The 15,487-nt window shown below is 35.2% G+C and overlaps 1 protein-coding gene across 4 annotated transcripts in view; it reads right to left on the bottom strand.

Annotated features, from left to right (window-relative positions):
- Nucleotides 1–15,487, bottom strand: part of LOC110461271 (leucine-rich repeat-containing protein 74B-like) — an 84,386-nt gene that overhangs the window by 30,278 nt on the left and 38,621 nt on the right. For all 4 annotated transcript variants that reach the window (XM_021514690.1, XM_021514697.1, XM_021514706.1 and 1 more), the window contains exon 2: nt 1,408–1,597. In XM_021514690.1, the coding sequence (XP_021370365.1) occupies nt 1,408–1,597 (190 nt within the window). The remainder of the gene's footprint in view (nt 1–1,407; nt 1,598–15,487) is intronic.

Below are 15,487 nucleotides of genomic sequence, written 5' to 3' on the forward strand. Positions count from 1 at the left end.
GATTTGAGCACATTATCTAAGTTCTAAAGAAAAAGCTTGATTTAAATTAAGTTAAATTTGAATTGAAAATTTTTCATCTTCAAATCTGGAAAAATTGCATAAAACTTTAATCTTTGAAAACATCTAAACCAACTCCCCCCCCCAAAAAAAAAATGTGAGATCTAAACTTCTGCATGGCACAACGGATAGTTTTTAGAATTTGAAATCAGCAATTTGCTGTATTAACAAAACCACTTTGAAAGGGCTATATGAAATATTTACAGATTTTTTTCCCCATGGTAATATAAGTTGTACAGAAGATAGAAGATATCTCTTCATTATTTCATTTTAAACATGAAAACAGCCTAAGGTTTGGCAATAATTAATTTGTGTCATTCAGCATTTGTTAATTACACCTGAGACATCGAACTAAATCCCACCAGATAACAGAATATAGATTTGTTGCATAATCTACCAAAAATTTGGACTACAGTAAAACCTCAATATAATGCCCTCGTTTCATTTGCCGCCTCATTTACCGCCAACATATTTTTATGTCCCATTTTCTCATTTCTTAAGAATTCCTCATACATTTCCTTCAAATTATCACCTAACCCCTTTATAATGCCGATATTTCTCTGCAAAAATGATGGCAGTATAACAGGGTTTTACTCTACATAAGTTTTCTGTAATGATGTACAAGGACATGACATCTTCACGATACCTATATCTATAAAGGTGTCACTTATAGGTGATTGGGTACCCGAAAAGTGTACCCCATCTTAACAGAACCCTTTATAATAGGATGACCTGTAAATATACCAGATCTTCAACTAGACCCCATCAAAAACAATTATATATACAGTGATATCAAGTATTATGGACACCGTGTCCTAGACTTGTAGATTTCAGCAAGAACTAGTGAATCAACTAACCTAACTGGTCCTATTATAGCAATATCATCTGATAGGTAGGGTATGAAATAGGAATTTCATTTTTGGAAAACTGCTAAAAATACAGATATATTGCTTTATAATTAACAGAATTTTCCTAAAACCTCCCCTTATCTTTATGACGGTAGTTATTTTATGTTCCTTATAATCACTTTCTTCTGTTTCGTGCTGGAGATGTTTCCTTCAGGAAATCAAATCTCGGACTAGTTACATTGACGTAGGACTAGCAAATAATCGGTTAGACCTTTGAACTCATAAACAAAATTATTGTCTAACCTTGAATGCATAGCCACTGCTTGAGCTATACAAGATTTACCTAGATTTTACTGTTCTATTAAATAACGTAAAATAATGTCATACCTAAATTTTACCCTAGATATCTTTGCAATCATCAAGCCTCTACACACAAAGCGTCCTTTAGTGACATAAATTTCTTGTATCGTTCATTAAGGATACTGAAAATTATAAAGCATACCTTCGATCTCGAGATCCGTATCAAATGCCTTCTCGTCCGTGATATCCACGGTGGCGAAGTCGACCTCCAGATGAGGTTTGTGTCGTGTGACGTCCTCATTGTCTGTGTCGCTGTCGGAGCTGTGCCCCGTCTCCAGGCGTGAACCACTGCTGGCTGGGCGCGACTTACGACTGCTGGCTCGACTGATCGTCTGAAAAACAGGATGTCATCAAGTATTAAAATCTTTGAAAATCACATTACCCCAATAAAGTGTACAATCACTAGGAACTGGTAAGGACCTCCTCCTGAAATATGGTATGGGAATCACTACAGCTCTCAAATGGTAATGGGATGGAATTTGAACATTTTCTGACTGAACATGTAAAATAAAATAAATTTAAATTGTAGTCGCTTGTAAATAATAATTAAAATGTGATATGGAATTACATCTCAGCTGTGGGTACTGTAGTATTATTATGGATTTCATTTTATACAGTAATTTTTTTTCCCAATGTTTTTCAACAAAATTGCATGCTTTTACGAATGTTTTTTTCAGTAGCTCATTGGGTTTACTGGGTTAAATGTCAAATAAGCTAAGGTAATTGAAGGATGTGCCTCCATTTGCATAATGTACGCATGTGCATTACACAAATGTGTGCTTGAGGAAGTATCTTGCTGCATTTGCCTCCTAGAGATAGCGCAGATCAATGCCCACTTTTGAGTGCTACCTTAAGCTTACTGAAATACCATGCTGAAGACTGTGACAACACATTCTCCCACACCTGACAGATTTATCTCCCGTTTTGCCGGTGCTAGATTTATCTGTCTCCGCCCTAGGGTTGAGACGGGGGGATTCCCCTATTCATAACAATGGCATGACGTCACTTCAACAATACAATGACGTCACGTCAACAATCCATCAACAAATTGCCTGTATGTGTTTTGGGTCCATGTTTACCTTTATTTCACATTAAAATACTGTTAGATATGGGAGAAAAATAATCAATCGTTACTGGTTGTGTAAGATAGAGAAATCTCAACCCTCGGTCTAAGATTTTTTGTCCGGAACTCGGCAAGCCTCGTTCTGGACAAAAAATCTTAGTCCTCGGGTTGAGATTTCTCTATCTTACACAACCAGTAGCGATAGATTCTATTAGTCCTCTACCCAGTCATACTACACTAAACCAGTCAACAGTATGGATGATTAGCCATTAATAAGCTTCAAACAAAACATTAACATGTAAAAGCCATGGTGCCACTTTATGCATAATTAATGGACAAAGTTTAAACTGCTATCAGGCAGAACTATGTTTCAGTGAAGAGTTGTGTCCCTTGAATGTCAAAAACTGATTCGTACATATCATTACATTAGCAGACTGGTTAAAACAGGCCATCACTACACTGACCCAATCTGTATTAAGGATATCTGTCCCATTGCACTGTGTTTTATCCTATATGCAGTGACCTCCCTTTAACTTCTGTTACAGGCCATAACTGTAGAACAACTTGGCCAGGTCACTTCCATCAACTAAATAACTCAATTGGTTAGAGTGATAGTTTACCAGTCTGATGTTAAGGCTTTGAATCCCGGTCTAGCCACGCTGTCTTTCCGACACTCAGAACACTGCTGTTAATTACATTTTGTTTATTTCATCTTTATATCTTACATAAAAGTCCTGCAAGGTACACCGTAGTTTTCTATTTCCGAAATATTTTATCAAAGCTTGTAATAATAAAGTCGGAAGAAAAAGCAGATTCCAATTCTTGGTTACCGTTTTTGGCAGTGGTACGGGGATCCTTAACCAATGAGGTTATTATACAGTCAAGTAGAGAATTATAAAAAAAAGTCGATAATTCAATCTCAACTATTTGACTCAAATTCCTATTTAGATATAAACTGATACTATCATCCACCACTGTTATAAGTTATATCTACCTGGATGAGTTCTCTTCCTGTTTTTATTGCTCACACACTCTGAGTGTTCTGTTGGTGACCAAAGGAAAGTTGACACCCTCTCAAAGACGCCCTTCGCAGGATCAAATACCAACTATACAAACATTTATTTTTATATGATAATTGCTTGAAATATCTTTGGTTACTTCATTCCTCAAAATGATCAGCTATGGACTTAAAAGTTTATTTTACAGGAGTTAGATTTCTGTCTTCTATTTCGAATTACTTTTATCTACCTCAGAATAGCCTTTATCTACATATACCGTATCACAATTAGGTGTGAATTGACAATGAAGTACTTCTCCCAGGTATGTGGACTGGGTCTTATTCTGTAGACTTTACTAAGATTTAAGTAACAGCTACCTTTGTTAGGTTTCAATCAATGTCAACACGAATCATGGTTAGTATTAAATGCCTACAGAAACAAAGTATAGGACTACAGGCCTGATCTAACACACCCCAGGAACAGATTCTCTCACAACCATCATTAAAAGAGTGGACTAAGTGTAACCCATAGCTTGTTTTTCTATAATTCTATAATTTTCTTTTTCTTAAATATAATTTCATAACTGGAAGTTACTGCAGGCTGAGAATTAAAATTATGTTGTCCTCTTTGAAATATGTTGCTTTAACCGATAACCTGCACAGGTAATTACTTGGGCAGGTAAGTAATTACTTGGGCAGGTAATTACTTGGGCAGGTAATTACATGTAATGTATTTGAAGGAGGTTTCTTGAAAATCAAAACATTCCTTCCAGTGTTATCATACAAAAACACTTGTTTCAATTAACTTCAGGTGCTAAAATCCAAGATGGCGACTGACGGCCATATTGAATGTCTAATATGGCTGAAAATCTAACTTAATTGAAGCTTTTAGTGTTTGAAAGAAATTTCATGAAAGCAAAACTTTTCTTTCAAGAGTTATTGCATGGAAACCTTTAAGTGAATGACGACACTCAGTCGATATGGACCCGACAGTCTGATCCTGAAATGTCACATTGTCTTGGCAGGTGATGCAATAGAAATAATAAAGTGCTGTAACATTTGCTGATGGTTCTTAGCTATAACAGCAATGGCTACTAAAGGGCTGAATGTTTATGTACGTTTCATAACTCTCACAGTAGTTGATGGTTCTTAACGATTGCTATAACAACAATGGCTACTAAAGGGCAGACAGTTTAAGTGTGTCTCATATTTCTTACATTAGTTGATGGTTCTTAGTGATTGCTGTAACAGCTTTGGCTACTAAAGGGCAGAAAGTTTTTCATATTTCTTACAGTAGTTGATGGTTCTTAGCAATTGCTATATAAGCAATGGCTACTACAGGGCATAAAGTTTATGTATGTTTTATAACTCTCACAGTAAATCCCAGCTTACAGATGATAATGCAGAATACCTGTTATACAAAACACAAGTAGGCCTGCAACACAGGACACCACAAAAGTCTGAAGAAATAAAGCGGTTTTATCTGTATTTATTGTAGACAAATCTTATCTGTAGTGAGGAAATCACCGGGAAGTTACAATCTCCCGTGAGTGACACTACGGGATCAAGGCGAGAGAGTATATGTTGACACACCTACAATAGTATACACATTATCTGATAAAGGGCTGTGATAACCCCTTTATTATACCCCCTTTATTTCACACCACCCTATCTGGCCAGGTATAACCAATTTCAACACTTTAAAGAGCCCCTGAACCCTGCTGATGCCCAGTTTTATGTTTCGTTATCATTCTTCTCAGCAAATCTTTCAATCAAATATATAAAGTCTGTCAGCAAATCTGTCGTTCAAATCTAGTACATGTGATCCTTCTTGTCCCACTTGAAAATCACTAGAGAATTCTACTGTAGTTTTACATATATTCAGTAACCTCCCTTTTATTTTGTTTTTGATATGACTCAAGTAAAAATACCTGGGCCAGGGGTTGACCCAGTGACGCGGTTAGTTAAAGCACAGTATATAAGGATTGGTGGTCCATGGTTGGAATCCTGTATCAAATCTGTCATTGAAATTGACATTTTACTCTATTGTTGAAATGCAATACAGAACTGTCAGCAAATCTGTAATAAACATCCCAGTGTACATTTCAGTGAGCTTACTTGTCATTAAAGTGTATGTCTGTAAGTGATTCTATAATCAACATCTACATGAAACTATCATTAAAACTGAAGTCTGATGGCGAGTCTTTTATCAAAATGAAATTTTGTCAGCGAGTCTGTCATCAAAATATCTGTCAACAGTGGACCTTTCAATAAATTTTAAGACTGTTAGCAATATCTTAAATATACATCCTCTGTACTTCAACAAATACCGGTATGAAGTGTAAATATTGGAATGTTTTGTATCGACACAACAGACAATTCACTCTCTAGCTGTCAACTCGGAAATTGTAAAGTATTTAGTCAGTAACATTTTAAGTTCTAGATCAGGGAAGTGAATCTAAAAAATGTAGCTATACAATTGGAATTTTTTTCTGGCATTACTATAACTTTGATATATCTTTTTTGGAAAGAAAACCATACCTAGCAGGATGTTTATGAAGAGTACCAATAAAATGATGAAATATATTTATTAACAATGTTCTGAGTGAAAACAAATTATATATAGCGGGCTTGTACCAGGATTTGAAGCCTGGATCTCTGACTGCTATACTGTCGACCCAACCAGATGAGCTTTGGAGGTGTTCTGCCCTAACTCTGCTACAGTTATATTCAAAGCAAAATTAAGGGGAGGTTACTGTATATACGAAAAACAACAGTGTAGTTAGTGGGGCAGGGATCCTTAAGTGACATATTTTACAATCTTGGGTTTAATTTCTTCACAGAACTCAAACACCAGCTATCATTTATCGGGTCCGTCCTTAGGGTTGAAAGGTTTGTATCGAGATGTTATTACCTGTTACACGTACAACACATATTACACAATACATTTTTGTCATCATTCAATATGAACTCAAAATCATTAGTATTAACCTTTGGAACGAAATAATAACAGTTTTTATTGCAAAATAATATTTAGGTCACTGAATTTATCATTAAATCAATATCTACTAACATTGCCTAATATTTATAATGTCATTTAAGATAATTTCAATCTGCACCGTCGTTTATCAAATGTGGGGTTAAGAATCCATTAATAATTCACCGTACATGTAAATGTATCCTTTGATTATTTGTTACCAAGCCAGCCAGCACCAATTACAAGTCAACCACACTGAACTCGCTGAAACGATGATGATTGCAAATTTATAATCATATCTGCACCATTAAAAGAATTAACCCATTTTCTAGAATAAATAACAGCCAAGGATTTAGAGATGCGCAAAAAAACAACTTTAGTATTGGCACGATTCTTAATCATGCAGAGATGAACCTTTGTGTTTTGAAGTCGCCATCTGATGCTGGAACACTCCACAGAGGCCTTCATTAAATTAGCATACTCATCACCTACACACCGATGACAAGACTGTACAACAAAATGACATCCTAGCTCCCACTCAATATGTCATTAATGTAGGTATGGATTTGTAATCATCTGCCTTAATTATCTAATACAAGCGTGGACCTTGATCAGTACAGTGAGACAATACGTCACAGCACACGACCTTACAGGATATAGTCACCTAATAAACAAACTATCACAGTAAAATTATCGGATCCTTGATGTCATCATCTTAGGTCAATGACATCAATAGCTATCAAACCTCCCTAGTTAGAAGGGAGCTTCTTCATTTTGACCAAAATTTACCAATCTCCTTCAAAACTCCCTCATTCAGGTTCAAAATCTCCATCCTGTGGTCAAATGATCTCCTAGTTACTGCAGGGTGTGTGTAATGATCATAACAGGTGTCTGAATCAAATGAATGCTTTTTGGAGTTATTTTGATACATAAAAAGGGGGAAGACAAATTGAGCAAAGCAGTTTCAGTCGTGTTTCATGCACTTTCTCCCTCATTGGAAATGTGGAATGGGGAAGTCCAGATCTAGAGATCTCCCTCATTGGAGGTTTCAGAGGTCGACACCTATGGACATCATGTAATTTGTATTACTAGTATTATTTTGCCTGATAAGTTCAATCATATTGCAAGCTACATTAAAATGTATATATAACATGAGCATGCTGTATACTGGGAAATTTCCCACAATAAAATTCTTGCTGAGAAGATAAGATCACCAATAGAATATCATCTAGTCTCAATTTTGCCCATCAAAATGGAAATACTAAAAATAAATACTTCAGAACAGACTAATGATAAAACAGTTAATAATGGGGGAAATATGACAAACACATATGGGAAACAAGGCCTTAAATGAAATGGAAAAGTTTAATACAAAAGGAAAATACTTGCAGGTACTAAAATGTAATGTACTGAAGTTGGTTTATTAAATGGCTAAACGGAATCCATAGAAGTTCCTGTAGCGATCAGTATAAATCAACTGCATTCAGTGTAACAAACTCCCTGGGTATTGGGTTCATCAAGCTCCTACCATCCTTACATGAAGTTCTGGTTTAAACTTGAAGCATTACAGTAACTCTTCCCCATCCGCCCAAATATCTCTACACCCCCCAAACCCCCGGAATTATTTTTGAATCATTTTGTCAGAAAAAATTAATAATTCATCCCAGACAAAAGTTAAAAGGCTAAAAGACTCTTTCATTCAAATTCAAATCAGTGGTTGGATGGCATAGTGAACAGTGCACTTGCCTTTCACCAAGAGGACTGGGGTTTGAATCCCTGATTGGATGTAAAAAGATATAAGGTCACGTTTGTTTACCACTTTAAACCTCGTACATACTTTCATCAGGTCGACAAGATAGATTAAAGTTGAAAAAACTTGTTTCATAATTGTTGTAAAATAAAACATTTTTTTTTTATTAGATTCAAATGCCCAAATATTCTAGCATTAATTAGCAATCTTACCTTGCTAGTACACACATATTTGTGTCTTGCATTCAAGTCTATGGCTGGCGTGGACATCGCTGAGATGTTTTACCGAAATCAGGTGTCAGAGATTATTCTGAGCCCATCCTCATCTTCACTGACGTCAACGAGTACAACACAGAGTAGGAACACTGTACGTTCATACTGTATCATCACGGAGAATAATACGACAGAAAATTACATCAAGCTCAAGTCGCATCAAAATGATCAAATTCAAGCAAATCTAAAATGTCAAGATTGAGTCACACTGCAACTGATCAAACTCGAGTCACATCAAAATGATCAATCAAACTCAAATCACATCAAACTGATCGCAAACCCAAGTCACATTACAATTATTCAAACCCTGGTCACAACAAAATGATCAAAACTTAGTCACATTGAAATGATCAAACTCAAGTCACACTGAAATGATTAAATAAAATATTGTATTTTAATTATCCAACCTGGGTAACATTGTCAACGTATGTTTACAGTTAATTAAACATGGTCCTTCCATTGTTGTTTGTCCTTTTCTGTTAATTACAAGGTGATAATCCAATTAATATATCATAGAATCTATCAGAGAATTTAAAAATACTACTTCAATAAAAATTACCACAAACTCTTTCAAAGGTTATAATCCACTTGACACTTCAAACAACAAAATCACTTTCAGCTGTTGAAAGTGCCAGTATTACACTGTATCAATAATGTGATCAAATACAATTTCAGAGACACTGACATATTCCATGTAGTTTCAGATTTCCAGGAGTTTCAAATTCAATTTCCAGTGAAAATTTGAAAAAAAAAAAAAATCAATTCAAATACACATTCGATGTACATCACACGAATACCTCATTCAGGTTAAGGATTTCAGCAAAGATTTTGAACAAATCGACTGAATTATAAAGGTTTGTACAACATTAATTGAATGTTTTCATTCACAGTTGCAAATCAATTTGAGGTAGAGCAATATCCTCCGAATGATCAGCCGCCACTCCCGCCAATGACTTTGGTTGATAATACACATTGCGCGTACAATGTCCCATTCACAGCAGCAATTCAATGTACAAGGAAAGCTTGAATTTTCACTGGATGTTCAGCGGAAGAACAACTCTTGCCAACGAGTTTTGTTAATAATTAGACATTGTCAGCGTACCTATGAACATGTAACATGATAAATCCATAAAGACATCGGAGCCGACACCAAACGCCACGGTACAAAATGATCAACTGCCTCCAGATATCTGGACCTGGTATTTATGCCTTGGCATTCTCTCACACACAAATTATCATATTGATACCTCACCTGAGCATCAGACCCATGCACACACCTGGTTACCACGGCAATGACTGGGTAATATTGTTGACATTAAGAAGAAAAACACATCACCTCTATAATCCATTTATAACCTATCATTAAATACAGCTCAGAGATGCAACTGGGTGTCCACACATATATACAGCTCTGTCCACGCACTGAATTCCTGGTCACGGATTCTTCGTACAAGTACTGCGTTATACTCGTCCGTCTCGTAGCACACCATTCAGTGATATTTTCATTACATAACCTACTTTCCCACCAGTAGGTATACAAAAATGTAATGTACTGAAGTTAGTTTATTAAATGGCTAAACGGAATCCATAGCAGTTCCTGTAGCGATTAGTATAAACTCCCTGGGTATTGGGTTCATCAAGCTCCTACCATCCTTACATGAAGTTCTGGTTTAAATTTGAAGCATTACAGTAATTCTTCCCCATCTGCCCCAATCAATATCTCTTCACCTCCCAAACCCCCCGGAAATATTTTTGAATCATTTTGTCAGAAAAAAATAATAAAGCATCCTAAACAAAAGTTAAAAGGGATATGGTAATCTCTCACAACGTAATAGTTAAATCTTTAACAGACTCAAGCACATCTAAATAAGTACAGATGTAATACAAAGTAAATGTGGCTCATGATTTCACAGTAAAATCTTGCTGAAGCAGTAACTTGAAACCTTCCTGGAGTTCACAGTAAAATTTCACTTGGAGTAAACAGATACCACAGTAAAATGTCATTCAGAGAAATTCAAAAAACTTTCTTTATTCAGACTGCGACTCAGAATTTTTAGGGTAGAACTAAAATCACAGGGCCCACTTGTATAAAACATCTCAACTCTTGAGATTTCCTCAAGTCTCAGATTTCCCATAGACAATACATTGCTTGAGAATTTCCTTAACTTTGAGATGTTTTATACAAGTGGGCCCAGAAACTCAAAAACTTCCTTAGGATTCTACAGTAAAACTCCATTCAGGGAAATTCAAAAACTGTCTTGATACAGACTGCGACTCAGGGTTCTACAGTAAAACTCCATAATACAACTCCGAATCAGAAAAACTTAAAAAACATCCTTGCACATACAGTGACTCTGGACTCTATGGTAAAACCTCACAGAGATAACCCAAAATTCCTTATTTCACATCTGTGTGAATTTGATCCTTTGCAATGCACTCAAAAACTTGAATTTCAGTTATGAACCTGTTTAGTCAAATATATCATTAGGACATAAAGTCACAGAAAATATTTTTGATACATATGTAGACAATTTGAAAGCAATGCGTTCTATACAAACCCGACGTTTTCACACATCATAATTTTACAAACTCCAAGTGGAAATTAATTCTCCATAATTTGACGGATGAAAACTTATTTCAACATGTTCACCAATACAATGCATGACAACTGTGGCCTGCCTTTTCAATGTTCCATTGAATAATAGACTCCAGAAGCGAAAGGCAGTAACAGTCCTGTATGTCTACAACCCGTGTCCATTATGACGGGGAGATATTTGACATTTGCAAATATTATCAAGAAACGGTTCCCATCAACGATTAAGGTGATGAATTATGATGGCCTTATCTCATTGTGTTCACATTTACCTGGGAGACGATGCACCCAGTTAACTCCTTAGCTCGATCTTCTCCAACACCCTCTTTCCTTTTCTGTAGATACTCTGCTATTTTGATGGCCAATATTGTCCCCAAAATCGGGTAAACATCATTTGTATATATATACATGAAACAATTTTACAGACCTCGATCTACATTCATTTTTTCATATCTCTCGTTGATTGGGAAGATTAGACCACAATATGAACAATTTTCCAGTTTTTAACTATATTTCAACGGGCCAGTTCTCATAAACTTATATAAGTCATATTTATTTTTTTCAAATATTGATAATCAGCATTTTAATTTTGAATGTATATATGGTTCATAGGCTGTGCCTTTCATATTATCATTGACTCTGATATCCAAGTAATTTTATTGAAAACATTTTATGTTCAGTTTCAATATTTTTAATAACATTTTGTACATATAAACCTTATCAAAATTCAGGAACATTTACTCCAAGTTTCCCTCATATCTGATAAGTTTGTATAAGAGAATGTAATACCCCATACTGGCTAACACTTAGCAACAGTAAAGACAAGCTCGGAGGTACAGGGGCGGAATCGGGTGAACAAATACAAGATATTTCACATCTCGGAATGTCTTTGTTGCCCGACAGCTGATCTATAAACACTGAGAAAAACTTCCCATAGGTTTACACTATCGACCAGAATTGATCTAAATGTCTTGCGCAGCAGGTAAACATATATATTTTCACCTTCAAAGGAACTGTCAGATCAATAACTGTATATGTTAGACCAATTAAATGTAATATTGTACTTAGGTCAATATTACATAAATTATGGTCCACCTCATGAGGTGACACAGCCACTGTGGAGAAACGCCTGGTGACCCTAAGTGTATATATATAGTATGGCTGCTCATGTATTACCTTTTGACTTTTGTAAATAATCCTTACCTTAGTCAATAACCTCTGGGCTAGGGTAGATCATTAAACGGTCTTAAACATAAGTCAAAATTTCAAACGTCCATAAACGTCAATAAAATCAATATTTCTGTCAGAAATCACTCTAAAATTTTATGATATAGTACGCATAAATATTAATCACATTTATATATAGAACTTAGAATTTTAAAGTACTGTATCAATTTGGATTGGATATTTAATTATTTAATTTTCCTGCTGTCAAAGAAACTGACTGTGAAACACATTGCACGAATTAAGGTTAAGGGCATATGCTACCTTACACAAAATACACATGATTTGTGTCTGAGTTACTTCCCTTGATTATTTTTAACTTAAGGTAACCAGCATCATCTCCTAGTTCTGGCCTTAAGTATCACGTACATTCCTTGTCTTGAAGACACTCTTTAAGATTTTCTAAACGAAAGCATTACTGAGGTGAAGGAAAATTTCTCCTTACATTAGTATTTAATGTAGCGAGTCCTGGTACTATGTTTTATCTCCAATGCTGAAGAGTTTCAATTTAATTGGCAATTTTGAGCTTCTTGCCCATTTATGATAGTATTTAAGAGTATTTTACACATGAAATATATTTTTTATAATTTACTTACCACTATCACTATAACATCACTGTCATGGGGCTTTTCATGATATTTGATATGTGAATACTTTTCTGCAACATTACTAGTAATACTGTGATTTCAAAATGTTCCAACTTCCCATAAAGGCAGGCAACCTAGCATTGCCTTTGTGTAAATATCAGGGCAGTAACGAAAAAATAACAAGATAGTCAGTTTCAAAATCTGTATACAAGAATTGGACATGTGATGGAACTCAAATGCAAGAATGCTTTCTTTGAGAAAAAAATATGTTAAGGAACGTTCATGACACTGTAGGTACCAGAATGACCCCAACATGTGCGCACCATTGAGTATCTTACAAAAGTGTTGTCAATAAATTAACAATTTTTCAAATAATCATCCATGACAGATATTTTCTTTCTTTGGAACTCTTTTGGAAAAAAAGGAAAATTTATTACGTCAACCTAGCATATATCCTTAATGAAAAGACAAATTACTGAAAGCTGTATACATGCTACTGTGTGTACTTGTAGTTGTGCGTGCTGTACATTCAATGTAGTACAGAGGAATAACAAACGCATGTAATAAATTACTTTCCAAAGCCTCACATATAATTCTCCATCCAAACTTCAGAATATCTTCCCACAGGTTTCAAGTAATAACAAATCTAGAGGCATTATGGATATTTTTATTAGCACCTTATCAATACTTTTCATTTAATTTTCAAGGTTGATCATTTATACCTAGAATTATATCATATTTGCATGATATATTTGCTCTGTGTAAATCTTGTGTAATTCTGTAAGATTTCTATTGAGCTAGGAGTGCCAACAGGTGACATCATTGTCATTATGAGCGGTCCGGAGTCGGCTGTGACTAAGGGCCTTTACATTCTTCATTTCAATTCTTTATTTACATTATTAAAGACTATTTATTGTGTAATCTAAATGAATGGGGGATTATTTCAGTTTTAAATGATATATTATGGTACAACAAGATGCCCTGATGTGTGTTACCATATTTATCAAGCAATGAGCCCATGCTTGATAATAAGCCCACCAATATACAAAAGCTTTTTTAATGTTATGTAATAAGCCCATTCCCCTTCTTTCATGATAATGTGTTGGACCCCCTCAGCTCATTGCATGATAAATACGGTAATACAATATATACACTAAAATAGAACCAATTAAAGATCCCCCCCCCAAAAAAAAATAAAAAAAAATAAATAAATAAATCACTAGCTTGTAGTGTTATTTTCTTCCTTAAAGGAAATCACCTTGTGATTGTTTAATCCTTCCTTCCTCCTAAAACTTTCCAGAGATTGAGGGCTGCTATTGAAAATATTTTTACATTGCTTTTGTTGGTGAAGAAAAAATGACCAACTGAAGTTATTCCCCCTCTTACAGGAATATTGGGACCATTGATGAAGTGCCGCTCTTGATGAGAATTACGTGTAATATTCCAGGGTGGTATGCAGGGTTTCATACGGGTAACACAGGCACCATCACTAACAGCAACCATTAAAAAAATCCAAAATTCAAACGTAAATTTACGTGGAGGATTGTGTCTGTACAAGTTTTTTCAATGCAAATAGAAAATAAATGCTTGGTTTGATCGATGTTGGTGCGAGTTGACGATGTGCCACCCTCCCCCAGGATCCGTGTCCTGAGGAATAGTTTTTTCACGCAGTAAACTGGAATGATCATTAATTGTACAATAACGTGTATGCACACACAGTGACCTGATTTGAATAGTTACAATCAGTCAATAATAAAGCATGCATTGCTTTTATCGTCTGTTTGATCATCTGTTGATCCATCGTAAATCTCCCGGGACAGAAATGTTACAGTAAATATCTCAGGGGTTTTGAATATCTTAATTCAATCACTTCACTTTATATCAGAGGATAAATCAAATGTCTCTCAACCAAATCTAGGCTATAAGATAAATCTAAGGCGTATTAGATAAAGCTGGGTTTTGTTAGAAAAATGTGGGTTTTGTCAGACAAATGGGTATTTTTTTAGATAAATTTCAATTCTGTTAGATAAATATGAGTTTTGTTACATAAATCTGGTGTTTAGCTAGATAAATATTGCTTTTTCTAGATTTCAATTTTAGTCCAAATAAATTCTTATGCTGGTCCAAAAACAAAGCATTTGGTGAAAATAGAAAAGTTATATATAAACAATATACAACAATTATGTAACAAGTTTTACAACTTATCTTAACTACTCTTGTTGCCCCGGATGTTAGCACCCGGAGGGTCTTAATGTAGGAGGAAACCTGAGTGCTTGGAGAAAACCCACATGGTCGTGCAGGGGAACCCATACCTTTTGTCCGATGGGAGAATCAAACTTCAGCCGCCTTGGTAAAAGGCGCATGCACTTTCCCCTTTCCACTGCACCACCCAACCACCCATTAAAAAAGTTTATAAAGATATATACAAACACTTTTAGATATGAAAATATCTGAAGAAACAAATATATACAAAGGGTCGGCCTTTATATATAACGTCTTGACCCATGCACCCCCAAAGTCACATTTTAACTGTACCAAATCAAAGACTGGTCAAGTCCAGTTTAAATATGTAGGGGTGAATGAGTTTATCCGAGATATTGGTGTAAATCTACACTGTGCAGGAGATACTTATTAATCATAACTAATTTACATGTAAGCCTTATACCACACACACTGTCATGATCAGAGTGATAAACAGATGATCACTTAACACGTACGAAAATGGACCAATGTGAACAGCTATCTAAATAAATGTGCTT

This window comes from Mizuhopecten yessoensis, unplaced genomic scaffold (genome assembly GCF_002113885.1).
Source record: "Mizuhopecten yessoensis strain PY_sf001 unplaced genomic scaffold, ASM211388v2 scaffold1391, whole genome shotgun sequence".
Taxonomy (NCBI): Eukaryota; Metazoa; Mollusca; class Bivalvia; order Pectinida; family Pectinidae; genus Mizuhopecten; species Mizuhopecten yessoensis.